The 14,938-nt window shown below is 45.1% G+C and overlaps 1 protein-coding gene across 1 annotated transcript; it reads left to right on the plus strand.

The window, feature by feature from the left end:
- Positions 1–12,364: 12,364 nt before the first annotated feature.
- Positions 12,365–14,322, plus strand: LOC142209941 (E3 ubiquitin/ISG15 ligase TRIM25-like). Its single transcript, XM_075278974.1, has 2 exons — positions 12,365–12,368; positions 12,776–14,322. Exons 1-2 carry the CDS (start codon positions 12,365–12,367, stop codon positions 14,320–14,322), a joined length of 1,551 nt encoding a protein of 516 aa, XP_075135075.1.
- The last annotated feature ends 616 nt before the right edge of the window (positions 14,323–14,938 follow it).

The following is a 14,938-nucleotide window of genomic DNA, read 5'->3' on the forward strand; positions in this document are numbered from 1 at the left end:
CTGTGACGACCCTGACGTCACAAGATCGGGACCTGTGTCCATATGCGTCGCGATGCAGGCCCCCTGGTCACTGTGTGTAGGGGCCACTATTGGGAATAACACTGTGTGCAGGGGCCACTATTGGGAATAATACTGTGTGCAGGGGCCACTATGGGACATAATACTGTGTGCAGGGGCCACTATGGGGCATTATAGTGTGCGCAGAAATGGGGGGGCCAGTTGGTTGAGGTCTTTGGCGACAGTTGGGGGGGGCCCATGTCATAAGTTCGCCAAAGGGCCCAGCCATTCCTAGTTACGCCACTGGTCATGGACGATTTCAGCTGTGAGAAGTATGAGGTCTGTACATGCCCTATATATAATCTATCTCTCTATAGTGTGCCATACATCAAGGCTAAGTAATTGTTCTCACATACTGACTTGTCTGTGGGCAGCTTCTGTATACCTCCCCTCCCCCCCCTGAGACGACAATCCTCCCCACGTACATCCCTCCACTCTGAATAATGATCCATATCCCGACCAGAGAGTGCCGAGCCAATTACATAATGTTTATATAGAAGGTGAAGCCATATGTACTTAATAAAATGAAGGCTTATGTTGTGTAGGGCAATGGCCTCCGAGCTGTGGTATGTCAGCGTCTGCCCGTTACATCATAGGTTTAACTGAGGCTAAGTTCCGTTAGAGCCTCCGCAACAGAAACCGCCAAAAATCGTCAGGGCTTTTCTATCCCCCACTTTCAGTATGAAAACAGCGCACCCCATTACAGTCAATGGTAATGGCCGGTAACCCCTGGTGTAGTGGTCTGGTTCGCTGTCGTTCAGGTACCCCTATGGACCCCGAACGGTGGAAAGCCTGGCACATATGTGAACCTAGGCATGGTTTGTGGTGTGTTTATAGGCTGCATTCATATGAATATGAAGTATATTGATGATGTCACTGGTTCTTGGTGTAGTTATAGGCTACAATATAATGAATATGAAATGCCGTGATGTTGTCATTGGTTCCTGGTGTATTGCTAGGTTGTATTCTCATGACTATGAAGGGTCTTGGTGAGGGTCAAGCCACCTCAAACCACCGGTGAGGGTCTGGCTGAAGATATTTGATGCCATTCTTCTCTATGGCAGTGAGGTTTGGGGCCCGGCCACCTACCCAGATCAGCCAAAGTGGGATTATTGGGATTCCAGCCCAACAGAGACCCTCCACCTGGAGTTCTGCAAGTACCTGCTCCATGTCCATTGCAACACCTCCAACATGCCCTGCAGGGCAGAGCTAGGCAGACTCCCCCTATGGCTCACCATACAGAAGAGGGCACTATCATTCTGGACTCACATACAGGGCAGCAGCCCTGGCTCTTACCACCACCAAGTCTGGCTAAGCCATAGAGCCCAGAGCGAAACCTGGTGCTCTCCAACCGAGTGTCAGCCACTTGCCCAGCCAAAACCCCCAACATGCCCTGAACAAGGCTCAAATAAAGGGGGCCATAGAGAGCGGCAAAGAGCGGTACATCAAGGAATGGAGAAATGCAATAAATAACTCCAAGAAACTCACCGTCCCTATCCCACAACCTAGAGATAGAGACGGGGCGATACAGGCAGACGTACAAGCCACGGGAGAACAGACTGTGCCAGCACTGTGACCAGGGGGCCCTAGGAGACGAGACCCACTTCCTGCTACACTGCACCAAATACTCAGCTGTGAGGGCCGTCTACTACCAAAGACTCTCTGCCCACATCCCAGACTTCATATCTGCAGACAAGAAGAGGAAACTACATCCTACTGGGAGAAGAAGAGGCCACTGTGGAGATCGCTGCCCAATACGTGTCCAGCTGTCACCAAACAAGAGGAAGATGAGACTCCATGGACTGTTATACCCCATTACTGCCCCTCAAATCACTCATCCACCTCCATACATCCCAACCCCCCAATATCCACCACTCCCTCTGCTAACCCAACCCCCTCCTACCCACCACTCTCTTCACTTTGGCAATGCCAAATGTCTATTCGGACGTGCCAATAAAGCAGTTTAATTTGATTTGTATCTTGGTGATGTCACCGGTTCCTAGGCTATTGATAGGCCGCCTTCTCATCAATATGCAGTGTCATGATGATGTCATCGGTTCCTGGCGACTTAATGGACAAGATTCTCGCGGGCACGGCCCTTCTCCTGGGACTCTCTTGCTGTACTTTTGATTAGATTTTGCCGTTTTCCGTGGCCTCTTCCTCCATTGGAGCTGTTAATGTTAGGAAATTACATTTATTTGCTGTTTACTTTGGGCTATATAAAGCCTGGCTATCTCTGCAGCTGACTCCGCCGTCCCAGCCCTGGCTGAGTTGTGTTGGGAGTTACCCAGCTGGCATGGACCTAGAACTTGAGGCTGTGTCGATGGCTTTTAAGCTTATCGGGCTCATTTCCTCATATGAAAGAATCCAATTAGCGGATGCGAGAATTGCCGATGATGTATTCTGAGAGACAGGGATCTGAGGTGGAGACGGAGTGACCTGAGCTCAGCATGGGGCGGCCTCTAATAATACCAGCGCCATTACACAAAGCCACCAATAATTGCTCATTTCTCCGCTACAGACAATCTCTGTGTCCTGGGTCAGTCGGGAGAGGGCGGAAAATTGTATTCATTGTAGTTCTATAGATTCAGCTGATACTCTACTCAAGTCACAACCAGAGCTGCGTTCATGGTAGCAGAGTCATAACGAGGAAAGATGGGGCCTCTTATAAAGCTTTTGACTTGCTCCCAGCCCCCAGCCCCAATACGGTATAAGGCCCCCTTTACTGGCTCCCACATGGTATAACACTCCCTCTACTGCTCACCCAAATGGTATATTGCCTCTTTATTGGCCCCCATGCAGTATACCGTCCATACAGTAAATGCCCCCAGGACAACGTAGAGGTTCTGTAGTAAAGCATCACGTGGCGCCAGGGAGGTAATACATGGTGCCCCCTAGAGGCCTAAGCAGAGATAGCGGTGGGAAAGAGAGGGGATAGGTAAATAAAAAATTACCTGCTGGAATAGTCCAATGGGTAATGGGTAATGGCCTATTAGATAAAAAAAAGTGGGAGATATGTGCCCAGACAGCGGCAGGCCTCTTGCAGGAGAAAGATACTACAAGATGATTGGTAATGGGATTGAGAAGATGGGGCCCAGTAAGGAAGGATAACGGGTTGGCCTGACTCTACACCTCAGTGTCATCAGTCACCAGTGGGCCTACAGTATATACAAATGTCCTCCGTATCTTACACTGACACATAGAGTGGCTGAGAGAATGTATGATGGGTATCTGTATACTGTATTGTGTATTGTGCCATGATGAGCTGGGGCCCATCTGACTCAGGGGCCCAACAGGGAATTCATCTGTTCATATGTGGGCCTGTCTGAGCCTAAGTACTAATATTTAACTTAACTATATAATATATAGAGATATAACTATATACCATATATACATGTAGATATAACTATATACAATATATACAATAGATATAACTATATACAATATATACAATAGATATAACTATATACCATATATACAATAGAGATATAATATAACTATATACCATATATACGTATACAGTAGATATAAACCATAGCAGGCAGGAAAGGAAACAGAGCTGCAAAAATCTAGGTGCCGCTGGGTAGATGGATGTGGGCTGGATTTTGATGGTTTGGGCCTTGTTAAAGTGAGTTTTATGAAATATGAGCTGCTGTATCTCATCCTCTTATGTGTGATACTGCCTGCTGAGCTGTGTATCTAATCCTATCATGTGTGATACTGTCTGCTGAGCGATGTATCTAATCCTATCCTGTGTGATATTGTCTGCTGAGCTGTGTATCTAATCCTATCATGTGTGATATTGTCTGCTGAGCTGTGTATCTAATCCTATCATGTGTGATACTGTCTGCTGAGCTGTGTATCTAATCCTACCATGTGTGATACTGTCTGCTGAGCTGTGTATCTAATCCTATCATGTGTGATACTGACTGCTGAGCTGTGTATCTAATCCTGTCATGTGTGATACTGTCTGCTGAGCTGTGTATCTAATCCTATCATGTGTGATACTGTCTGCTGAGCTGTGTATCTAATCCTCTCATGTGTGATACTGACTGCTGAGCTGTGTATCTAATCCTACCATGTGTGATACTGTCTGCTGAGCTGTGTATCTAATCCTGTCATGTGTGATACTGTCTGCTGAGCTGTGTATCTAATCCTCTCATGTGTGATACTGTCTGCTGAGCTGTGTATCTAATCCTATCATGTGTGATACTGTCTGCTGAGCTGTGTATCTAATCCTGTCATGTGTGATACTGTCTGCTGAGCTGTGTTTCTAATCCTATCATGTGTGATACTGTCTGCTGAGCTGTGTATCTAATCCTATCATGTGTGATACTGTCTGCTGAGCTGTGTATCTAATCCTCTCATGTGTGATACTGACTGCTGAGCTGTGTATCTAATCCTACCATGTGTGATACTGTCTGCTGAGCTGTGTATCTAATCCTGTCATGTGTGATACTGTCTGCTGAGCTGTGTATCTAATCCTCTCATGTGTGATACTGTCTGCTGAGCTGTGTATCTAATCCTCTCATGTGTGATACTGTCTGCTGAGCTGTGTATCTAATCCTGTCATGTGTGATACTGTCTGCTGAGCTGTGTATCTAATCCTATCATGTGTGATACTGTCTGCTGAGCTGTGTATCTAATCCTCTCATGTGTGATACTGTCTGCTGAGCTGTGTATCTAATCCTATCATGTGTGATACTGTCTGCTGAGCTGTGTATCTAATCCTCTCATGTGTGATACTGTCTGCTGAGCTGTGTATCTAATCCTCTCATGTGTGATACTATGTGATTCGCAATCCTACAGAGTACAGGTCTGTAGTTATAGCGGGTGTACAGGAAGCAGCTGTGACTGAGCCCTAAATCCTGGGGGTCCCCAAGGGCCCCTACGCCACATAAAATATACCTCTATCCTGAATGGCTTCTGGTAGGTGGGGGCCCCATAACAGATTTATATCGGGCCCAGGAGCTTCAGGTTACATCTATGACGGGGTACACTACAGCCCAGGGATCCCCTGTGTTTTGGTCGATCCTCCTTCTACGCAGCAGTAAATAAGAGGCGATGCTGGAGGATTAGGGAGTCTCTGCTGGCTCTGACTTTCCCCTGTGTCAGTAAATAATCCTCACTTACTGTAATCTCATTATTGATGATCTGACATTATCTGCCACTCCGGAGATCCCTGCGCTCCGCTCCCTGCACCCTCCCATCTATCGCTCTGTGGATTGTATTATACATGACATTTGGGTATTAATCATCATCATCATCATTGCCATCCGACCCCCATGGCCGGCCCTACAGATTATAATGCTGCAATTAAAAAAAGTTGCAAGGGCTCGAATTTTTTGCTTCTATAAACACTGGAATAATCCAAATCTTCTATTTTCCAGCACAATATGGGTTCCACAAATTTTTACTTGCAATAAAACATACCAAGACCGTCACGAAACCCGAATATATTCGATAAAAAATTGCAACCATCCTGGGATTTTCACCATTGTCTAGATAATGTCGCCATAACGTGTCGCCAAAAGTCACCTAACATGTATAATATAGTAGTCATAACAAACCCCCCCATAAATATTTTGTAGTCACCGGGGACCCCCAAAATAGTAGACTATAGAGCGCCACCTATTCTGGGAAACTACGACCCCACAATACATAGAATAGACAAAAACATAAACAAGAACCCAAAAATTCTAAATTCTAATTTTACTTTTTCCCTCCCGAGTTCAATATTTTCTTCATTTAACCCATTGCAGGCATCATCATTGGACATCGATGGCACATTTTTAAAAAAACCTCGTACTCGTAGCCAGATATTAAGTCGCCGGTACTTACATCGTCTATGGGGCGACTTCTGTCGTACGTGAAGAGCAGCAGCTTACCGATCTTTGACCAGTGCAGTCCACATCGTGTGGAGTCCTCGCTGTATATCCCAGTTACATTATCGCAGCTGTTCTCTCCATCCTCTACGGCTGCTGATATTCCCAGCATAATGTTTTGCTAATGGCTTAACCCCTTCCTAGCCTCGCTCTCCGCTTGGCTAGGGAACCGCTTCAGAAAAAAAAAAAAAAAAAAATCAAAAAAGTTTACGGAGTTTGCATATTAAGACTTCCAAGCGATTCCTGCAGGGAATAACATTCCTCCCAGTGACTCTTAGACTCCGCAGGGTGTCGACTGGCAGAGGATGGGTGGATCGGATCGGGAAGTTCAGGGTTGTCTCCAGAACTCAAAAAAACAAGGGGATGTCAGGACTGGACTGCAGAGGGAGGAGATTTTCAGGATCCCCCAGGGAAGCTTGACTCATGATTTTTTTTTTCTTTTTGGCACCAGGTGAACAAATATGGGTGAGGGGCTGAGCACGAGGGGGGGGGGGGGGGTTGTTTTGAATCTGTACACACGAGACTCCTACGTTGTCATCGTCGACTAGATCTCGCTACTCGATGCTTTCCAAGCTATTATTTGCTCACCTGTCACCAACCTGGTTGCCAAGAAGGGCATTTTGGAGAAGCCGATATTTTCTCATTTAACCCATTACGGGCATCATCACGGTGGTGAATTTTTTGGGCAATAAAAAAATTCCATGACCCCATTTCGGATTGCGGTATGAACCTGTTTATTGCACTTTTATTTATAGCATTTTGTTTCTTTAGAGAGCAAAATTTTTTTGGATTTTTTTTCTTTTTCGATTGTCAGCCGTTAAAAAAAAATATCGACACAGAAGATTTTTGACTTTTGCCGTTTGCTTAAATGTAAGAATATTGATAAATAAAAATAAGACAAAAATGAATAAATAGTAAAAAAAGAAGCAAAAACAAAAATTAGTAGAAAAGACTGAAATACTAGGGTGAAAGGGATGCTACCATTAAAACACTTGTTTTTTCTGGTTGACATGTAGGAATAGCCTTAAGAAAGTCTATTCTTCTCCTACCTTTAGATGTCTTCTTTGCGCCGCTGTTCCGTAGAAATCCCGGTTTTCGCCAATGTGCAAATGAGTTCTCTCGCAGCACTGGGGGCGTCCCCAATGCTGCGAGAGAACTCTCCAGCACCGCCTCTATCTTCTTCAGGAACGTCCTCTTCACGCGTTTTCTTCCAGCACAGGCGGTGAAACTTGTAACAAACAAACAAAAATATGTGGGTGATAAAAGAGAATAAAACAACAAAAATGTGGTCAAAAATGTCAAAGAAATACTTAAAATTTAGAAAAAAGAACAAAAAATTGTAGATTAAAATAACAAATATAAAATTTTTTTAAAAATAAATAAAAATAAGGAGACAAAAATGGCAAAGCAATTAAAACAGCAGAAAAATAAGTAGAGAAAAATGTCAAATAAAAAAATAAACAAGAACAATGGAATAGAAATGCAGAACAAAAAAAACAATACAACATAAAAACTAAAAACTGAATGAGAAAATACAAATAAAAATATAAATACAAGTGAAATATCACAAAATAATGTAGGAACGTAATGGATAAAATCGTAAAATAGGAAAAAAACAAAAAATTTATTAATTTTAGTGTATACAAGTCATATCCAAGGCGCGGGGACAGTTTTGAGGCCTATGTTTGGTATGGACTGGCGGACCAGCGAGCAGAACCATCTGACCCATCCGACAAAGGGGAGTGGTTTAGTTGGAATGGGGTGCAGCTTGCCAAAAAGGGGGCATCGTCAGCCACGCCTCCTTACTACAAGCCACACCCACTTGTCAGACAAAATGGAAAAAGTGGTGTCAGACATGTATGTGGCTGGAAGATAAGCTCAGATTAGATATTCCTCCTCCATTGGCTCTGACCCTGTACATGACACCAGAAGACAGGCTGGTCGGGGTAACAGGTGCTCACAATAAATTATTGGCTTTAGGGATTTATTTTTAGAGACTTTATATCCCACCGGGTCATAGGTCAGCTAAAATAGTTCACCTTATACAATCTGGACACCAGGTGGCGCTTTTTGAGAAGTCTGTCATATACGCCATGATATTGTATCGCGTTTCCAAGGCGATAAGACATTTCCCATGATGAAACATCTGCGGCGCGCGCTCTTTATTGATTTTCAGTCTCTAGAGATAAAACGTTTCCTCGTCCTCCATAGACACCCATTGTAAGGTCATGTGCTGAGCGGCTGAACAGTCTATTGCTTCCTGCTGTCAGCCAGGACATTGTTTTGCTCATTTATTGACCTGACAGTGCCCTCTAGTGTTGCAAAGGGGTAATGCGGGATTGATTTTTCAATTTGTAAAAAGTATAACACACCTCCTCAGTGACATGTTACTTGTGATAGCCATCACCGGGTCACAGTGAGATTATTACTAACCACAAAACTTTTACCTCTTTGTAGTTTCAGAAAACTGTCTCAGATGTCTGCTGTGTGCAGAGAGTTCGGTGTACTAATTCATTAATAACTAAATTGCTTGATGTAGCACCAACATATTCCATAGAAATTTACAGAAGAGACATTATAGTGTAACAAAACAATAACACAATAGCAGTATGTGATAGGAATACACCGAGACTGATCTATCCCAGGCCGGCAGGATTATAAGGACAAGGGACTCACAGCACAGGGAATGTTGTGGAGGAGGGGAGTCAGTGACGGCCGTACAGGCTCTCATCCCCAACACCCACTAGGGCCGGTTGTTTTACAGGAGGCCAATTTACCGATCAGTACATTTTTGGCATGTGCAAGGAAACCGGAGCCCCAGGAGGAAACCAAGGCAAAGACGGGGAGAATCACCAGAGGTATCATGGCGGATCTAGGCCGCATTAGGGGAACAATATCAGAGGGCAAGAAGTAATCGAGATGCCAGACAAACAAAAAATGACAAGTCAAATAAGCAAAAAGAAGACAAATACATTATTCTTTATTTTTAAGGAATTTTTATTCTTCAGAAAGGCAAAGTCATAGAAAACATACAAACTACTCAGAGTGACCACGAAACCTCATAGGAAACGCTCATTACTATATACAGGAACAAAGGTGAGACTGTGTACAGAGGATACAAGTAGTAACGTACGTCATAAGGTTGGAGAGAGTCCATGATGTCCAACCTATAAACCTGCCATGTTGATCCAAAGAAGGAAAAATATTCTGCATATGGAGGACACCAATGACTCCAAATTAGCAGAGAAAATTGTCTAGATGTAAAGAGCGCCCCCTAGTCATGGTGGCAGGTCAAGGTGTAAAGAGACTGAAAAAAAGTCAAGCACGACTGCTTTACCGGTGAGAAGCCGAAGATCTGTAATGGGATCCAAACCTGGGGAACGGTGTCTAGTGGGGCGAGGCAGCGATCTACGTCTAGTTAGGTCATGAGCAGTGGCGTAACTACCGCCATAGCAGCAGAGGCAGCTGCCACAGGGACATTAGGGGCCCGGTGACAGCCGCTACCGCTGCTATCATTATACTCGGGGGTCTTTTCGGACCCCCCAAGTATAATGATTGGCGGCCCGGGAGAGGTAAGCAGGGACATTAGGGGGGCAAACTTGGCTATTGCCCAGCGCCCCAGCACTTGCAGGGGCACCCTGTTGGTGGAATACGTTCCCTATTAATATAGAGAAAGTATATGTCCGAAGCTGCAGAAATGGCTGATACACAGGAGGCGATGCAGGAGCTGCAGGTCTGGGGCCACTCAGCGCTCTCAGGACGCTTTCTCTCTCCCCCCCCCCTCCCTTTCTCTGCCTGTCCTCTGCCCACCAATGAGAGGGCTGAGGAGAGCCCAGGAGGCGGGGCTTAACCCTGCCAAGCTCCTGCCGTCCTGCACACAAGAGAAGAAGCTCCAGGAAGGTGACACCAGGTACACAGGTACATACTGGGGTTACTATACTTATATATATAATATTACTAGCTTTTACCCGCGACTTCGTCTGTGGTGATTTGAGAATTGGGCGGACACAGACGTGTGAAAGTGTAAAAGTGCTTTAAAAAGTTTGGTGGGCTAGCAAATGTGATGTGATGTGTTGTATTGTGTATGTCGTGATACAGACAATGTGATGTGTTGTATTGTGTACGTCGTGATACAGACAATGTGATGTGTTGTATTGTGTACGTCGTGATACAGACAATGTGATGTGTTGTATTGTGTATATCGTGATACAGACAATGTGATGTGTTGTATTGTGTATGTCGTGATACAGACAATGTGATGTGTTGTATTGTGTATGTCGTGATACAGACAATGTGATGTGTTGTATTGTGTATGTAGTGATACAGACAATGTGATGTGTTGTATTGTGTATGTCGTGATACAGACAATGTGATGTGTTGTATTGTGTATGTCGTGATACAGACAATGTGATGTGTTATATAGTGGAAAGCTATATGTAAATGTGAGTGAGTAGAGTGAGGGCTACTCCTGAGGTGACAGTAAGGAGTGTGCAGGCAGGTTGAGGCAGGAAATGCCAGGCAGTGTGTGTGAGTCTATAGCTGGGGCTAGGAGTCCTGCTTTTGTGAGTCTCCTGCTAGGAAGCCATGTTGTTTAGTGGCACCAAAAGTAGCCTGTGACTCAATCCTGAGGGAAAACTATGTTTGTGGAAAATTGCACGCAAATCTGTCCAGGCGTTTTAGCGTGATTGAGGAACAAACATCCAAACTCACAAACATCCAAACACACAAACTTTCACACTTATAATATTAGTAGGATATATTAATAGCAGGCATTGGGGTGATTAATTTTGTTTTAGTAACTCCATGTGCCTCATATTAATAGCAGTTAACCCCATCATGTCCCATTACTAATATGTGAGAGACATGGAGGTAATAATAACGAAGATACTTTATTATTACCTCCATGTCTCTCACATATCAGTAACTCTTATGTGAGGTACACAAGGGTTAATGTGAGGGACATGATGGGGTTAACTGCTATTAATATGAGGCACATGGAGTTACTAAATTGTAATGCACATGACCAGATTTTTTATCCACAATTGTCCTGGTATAGTGGTCAGCGGATGACGTGACAGTATTTAGTCCTGCAGGGGCCACTGAGGGACGTGCAGGGGCCACTGAGGGACGTGCAGGGGTCACTATGGGACATAATACTGTGTGCAGGGGCCACAATACTGTGTGCAGGGGCCACTATGGGGCATAATACGGTGTGCAGGGGCCACTATGGGACATAATACTGTGTGCAGGGGCCACTAAGGGACATAATACTGTGTGCAGGGGCCACTAAGGGACATAATACTGTGTGCAGGGGTCACTATGGGACATAATACTGTGTGCAGGGGCCACTATGGGGGATAATACTGTGTGCAGGGGCCACTATGAGGGATAATACTGTGTGCAGGGGCCGCTATGGGGGATAATACTGTGCAGGGGCCACTATGGGGGATAATACTGTGTGCAGGGGCCACTATGGGGGATAATACTGAGTGCACGGGCCACTATGGGTCATTATACTGTGTGGAGGGGCCACTATGGGACACAATACTGTGTGCAGGGGCCACTATGGGACATAATACTGTCTGCAGGGGCCATTATAGGACATAATACTGTGTGCAGGGGCCACTGAGGGACATAATACTGTGTGCAGGGGCCACTATGGGACATAATACTGTGTGCAGGGGCCACTATGGGGGATAATACTGTGTGCAGGGGCCACTGAGGGACATAATACTGTGTGCAGAGGCCACTATGGGACATAATACTGTGTGCAGGGGCCACTATGGGGGATAATACCGTGTGCAGGGGCCACTGTGGGGCATAATACTGTGTGCAGGGGCCACTATGGGGCATAATACTGTGTGCAGGGACGACTATGGGACATAATACTGTGTGCAGGGGCCACTATGGGACATAATACTGTGTGAAGGGGCCACTATGGGGGATAATACTGTGTGCAGGGGCCACTATGGGGCATAATACTGTGTGCAGGGGCCACTATGGGGGATAATACTGTGTGCAGGGGCCACTATGGGGCATAATACTGTGTGCAGGGGCCACTATGGGGCATAATACTGTGTGCAGGGGCCACTATGGGGCATAATACTGTGTGCAGGGGCCACTATGGGGGATAATACTGTGTGCAGGGACCACTATGGGACATAATAGAGCGCACAGGAATGAGTAGGAGGGGCTCGGTCAAGATTGTCGGGGGGAAGGGGGCCCCATGTCAAAAGTTCGCCACGGGGCCCCACCATTCTTAGTTATGCCACTGGTGATGATCCAAGTGTCTTACTTATCCATGGTGGGCAGAAGCAGGTGGAGATATGTGACAGCTCGAGCAAAGCTCCTTCACATGGAGGAATAAATCTTGATGGTTACAGAAGACATTCTGCTAAAGAGGTAAGAAGTAGAAATGGGCGATGGGTTTGTTACAAATTTTTCAAAAACTTTTGGATAAACCTTTTCTGCCCCCATAACACTCACTACAGCACATATAAAGTGACTGTGTCCAGCTAGTAATATTATATCACCAGCTATAGCATACTAGTAGTGCCAAGGTGGACCCATCTGGATGAAATCTATCTTATAAGATGATGATAGGTTATAAGATTCTCGGGAAGCAAAGAATATACATACACTGAAAAATTAGCAAAACTTTACATGAAAAGTTGCAAAACACTGAATTATAAGATGAATAGACTTTGGTTACATGAGGAGGAGAACAATCCGACTGTGAAACGCGTGGAACAATACAGGAGAACAGGTTGTCCATAAATCACCGACTTGTACTGCTCCACACCCAGTGATATCATTCCCTGCCCTGTTTCTAGATAAAACTACTCCTATCGTTCCACATATTCCACTGACCAAAGGTCACATATTCTGCCGGGAGTGCATTGACCGTGTCCTGGACACACAGGAGGTGGTTGGCACTTACAGCTGTCCTGACTGCAGAGAAGAATTCCAGGACCGCTCCAACCTGCCCAGGAATATAACGCTCCGTAACATTATAGAGAGATGTGTGTCCTCCCTGCCCGGAGAGAAGGTGGCGGGGATATTCTGTGCCTATTGTGTCCACTCTACTGTAGCCGCCATTAAATCTTGTCTTCATTGTGAAGCTTCTCTGTGTGAGGAACATCTGAGAGTCCACAGCAAGTCCCCAGAACACGTCTTATCTGAGCCCAGCAATTCCCTACAGAGCAGAAAATGCTCCATCCACAAGAAGATCCTGGAGTACTACTGCACCCAGGATGCCTTATGTATCTGCGTTACCTGCTGCCTGGCTGGGGAACATACAGGACATAAGGTGGAGCCGCTGGTAGAAGCCTCCACCAAGAAAAAAGACAAACTAAAAACTATCATGGCAAAGATGTTGTCACAGAGAGCGGAGACTGAGGAAAGAGTCCAAAGTCTAGAGGAACGTAGGAGAACCACGCAAGAGAGAGCAAGTGGAGTGACGGAGACAGTCACCGCTCTGTTTGGAGACATCAGGAGAAAGTTAGACGACTTAGAGAAGAAGGTCCTCAGCGTCATTTCAAACCAAGAACAGGAATTGTCAGTCTCTGTTTCTAATCTGATCCAACAACTGGAACTAAAGAAGAACGAGTTGTCCCAGAAGATGTCTCACATCGAGGAGCTCTGCAACACCTCCGATCCATTAACTGTCTTAAAAGAACAGGAATCAGGAAGAGAAGACTTTTGTGATTCAGAGAACGTAGAAAATGAGGAGAGACAAGCGTACAATGAGAAGGTCCAAAATATCGGTGGACTGGATGAGGGGCTGATATCGGTGACATTACAAACAGGTTTAGCCGACATTGTATCTGGTGTGAAGGTCGGTGGAGATGAGGGGAAGGATTCGGGTATAAGACTTGATGGGAACACTTTTCATAATCAAATATCATATATATCTGACTATAAAGGTATTCAGTGGAATCATAACAGCTTCAATCGGTCAGTAACACCCGAGCGGTTTCAGACGTATCCCCAGATCCTGAGCACCAGGACATTCTCATCAGGAAAGCATTACTGGGAATGGAAAGTAGGTAAGTCGGGGGCCTGGAGTGTAGGAATGTGTTACCCCAGTATAGACCGGGATGGAGCAGCTTCATGTCTTGGATTTAATAAGAAGTCCTGGTGCTTGGGGATGTCTAATTACCAATGCTCAGTGATACACGATAGCTGTAGGGTCTACTTACCTCATATCCCCGAGTCAGATAGCTTCAGGATGTCCCTGGATTATGAGGCCGGGCGACTGTACTTCTATGAGCTATGTGAGCCCATCAGACACCTCCACACCTTCACTGCCACCTTCTCCGAGCCCCTCCATGTTGCTTGTTATCTGTGGGGAGATTACAACTCAATAACATTCCAATAATTCTTATTCTCTTTCATTTTATTGTGTATTGGAATACATGATAATAGAATCCAGTGCAGAGTCTATGTCCGGACACCGTTGTGGTTTATACTTCTGTTCTCCTCCTGGTATAATGTTGCTTCCTCTTACATTGATTACACGACGCGTTTTCTACTATTTGATATTGTTTGTTTTTGCACTTTTTAGCTTATTATTGCATCTTTCATACTGTGTAAATTTATACAAATGAGAGTGACATCTACTCAGGGGCTTCTACCTAAGGATTGGATGGATGTGGAATATCATGCTGACCCAGGACTGTACAAAAGCCGAGTAAGGTTAGGTTAGGTTCACACTAGTGCTCGGCCTACGTTCCATTCCCCATTCAGCTTGAAAAATGCAGAGAGAAAAGGACTTTTTTTCTTTACACTTTTGGGTGGAAACTTGGTGGACCCCATAATAGTCTATGGGGTCCATGGTTTAGGTGGGGAGCTGCTTTTTAAGCATATTGGGTTTCTATTAGGTTTCCCCAAACGGACTCAAAGAATGGAAACCCGAACACTAGTGCGACCTAGCGTAAAAACCAAAATTGCCTTTAGAAAGGTTATTCGTCTCTTACCTTTAGATGTGATCTCCA

The sequence above is a fragment of the Leptodactylus fuscus genome, chromosome 6, assembly GCF_031893055.1.
Source record: "Leptodactylus fuscus isolate aLepFus1 chromosome 6, aLepFus1.hap2, whole genome shotgun sequence".
NCBI lineage: Eukaryota > Metazoa > Chordata > Amphibia > Anura > Leptodactylidae > Leptodactylus > Leptodactylus fuscus.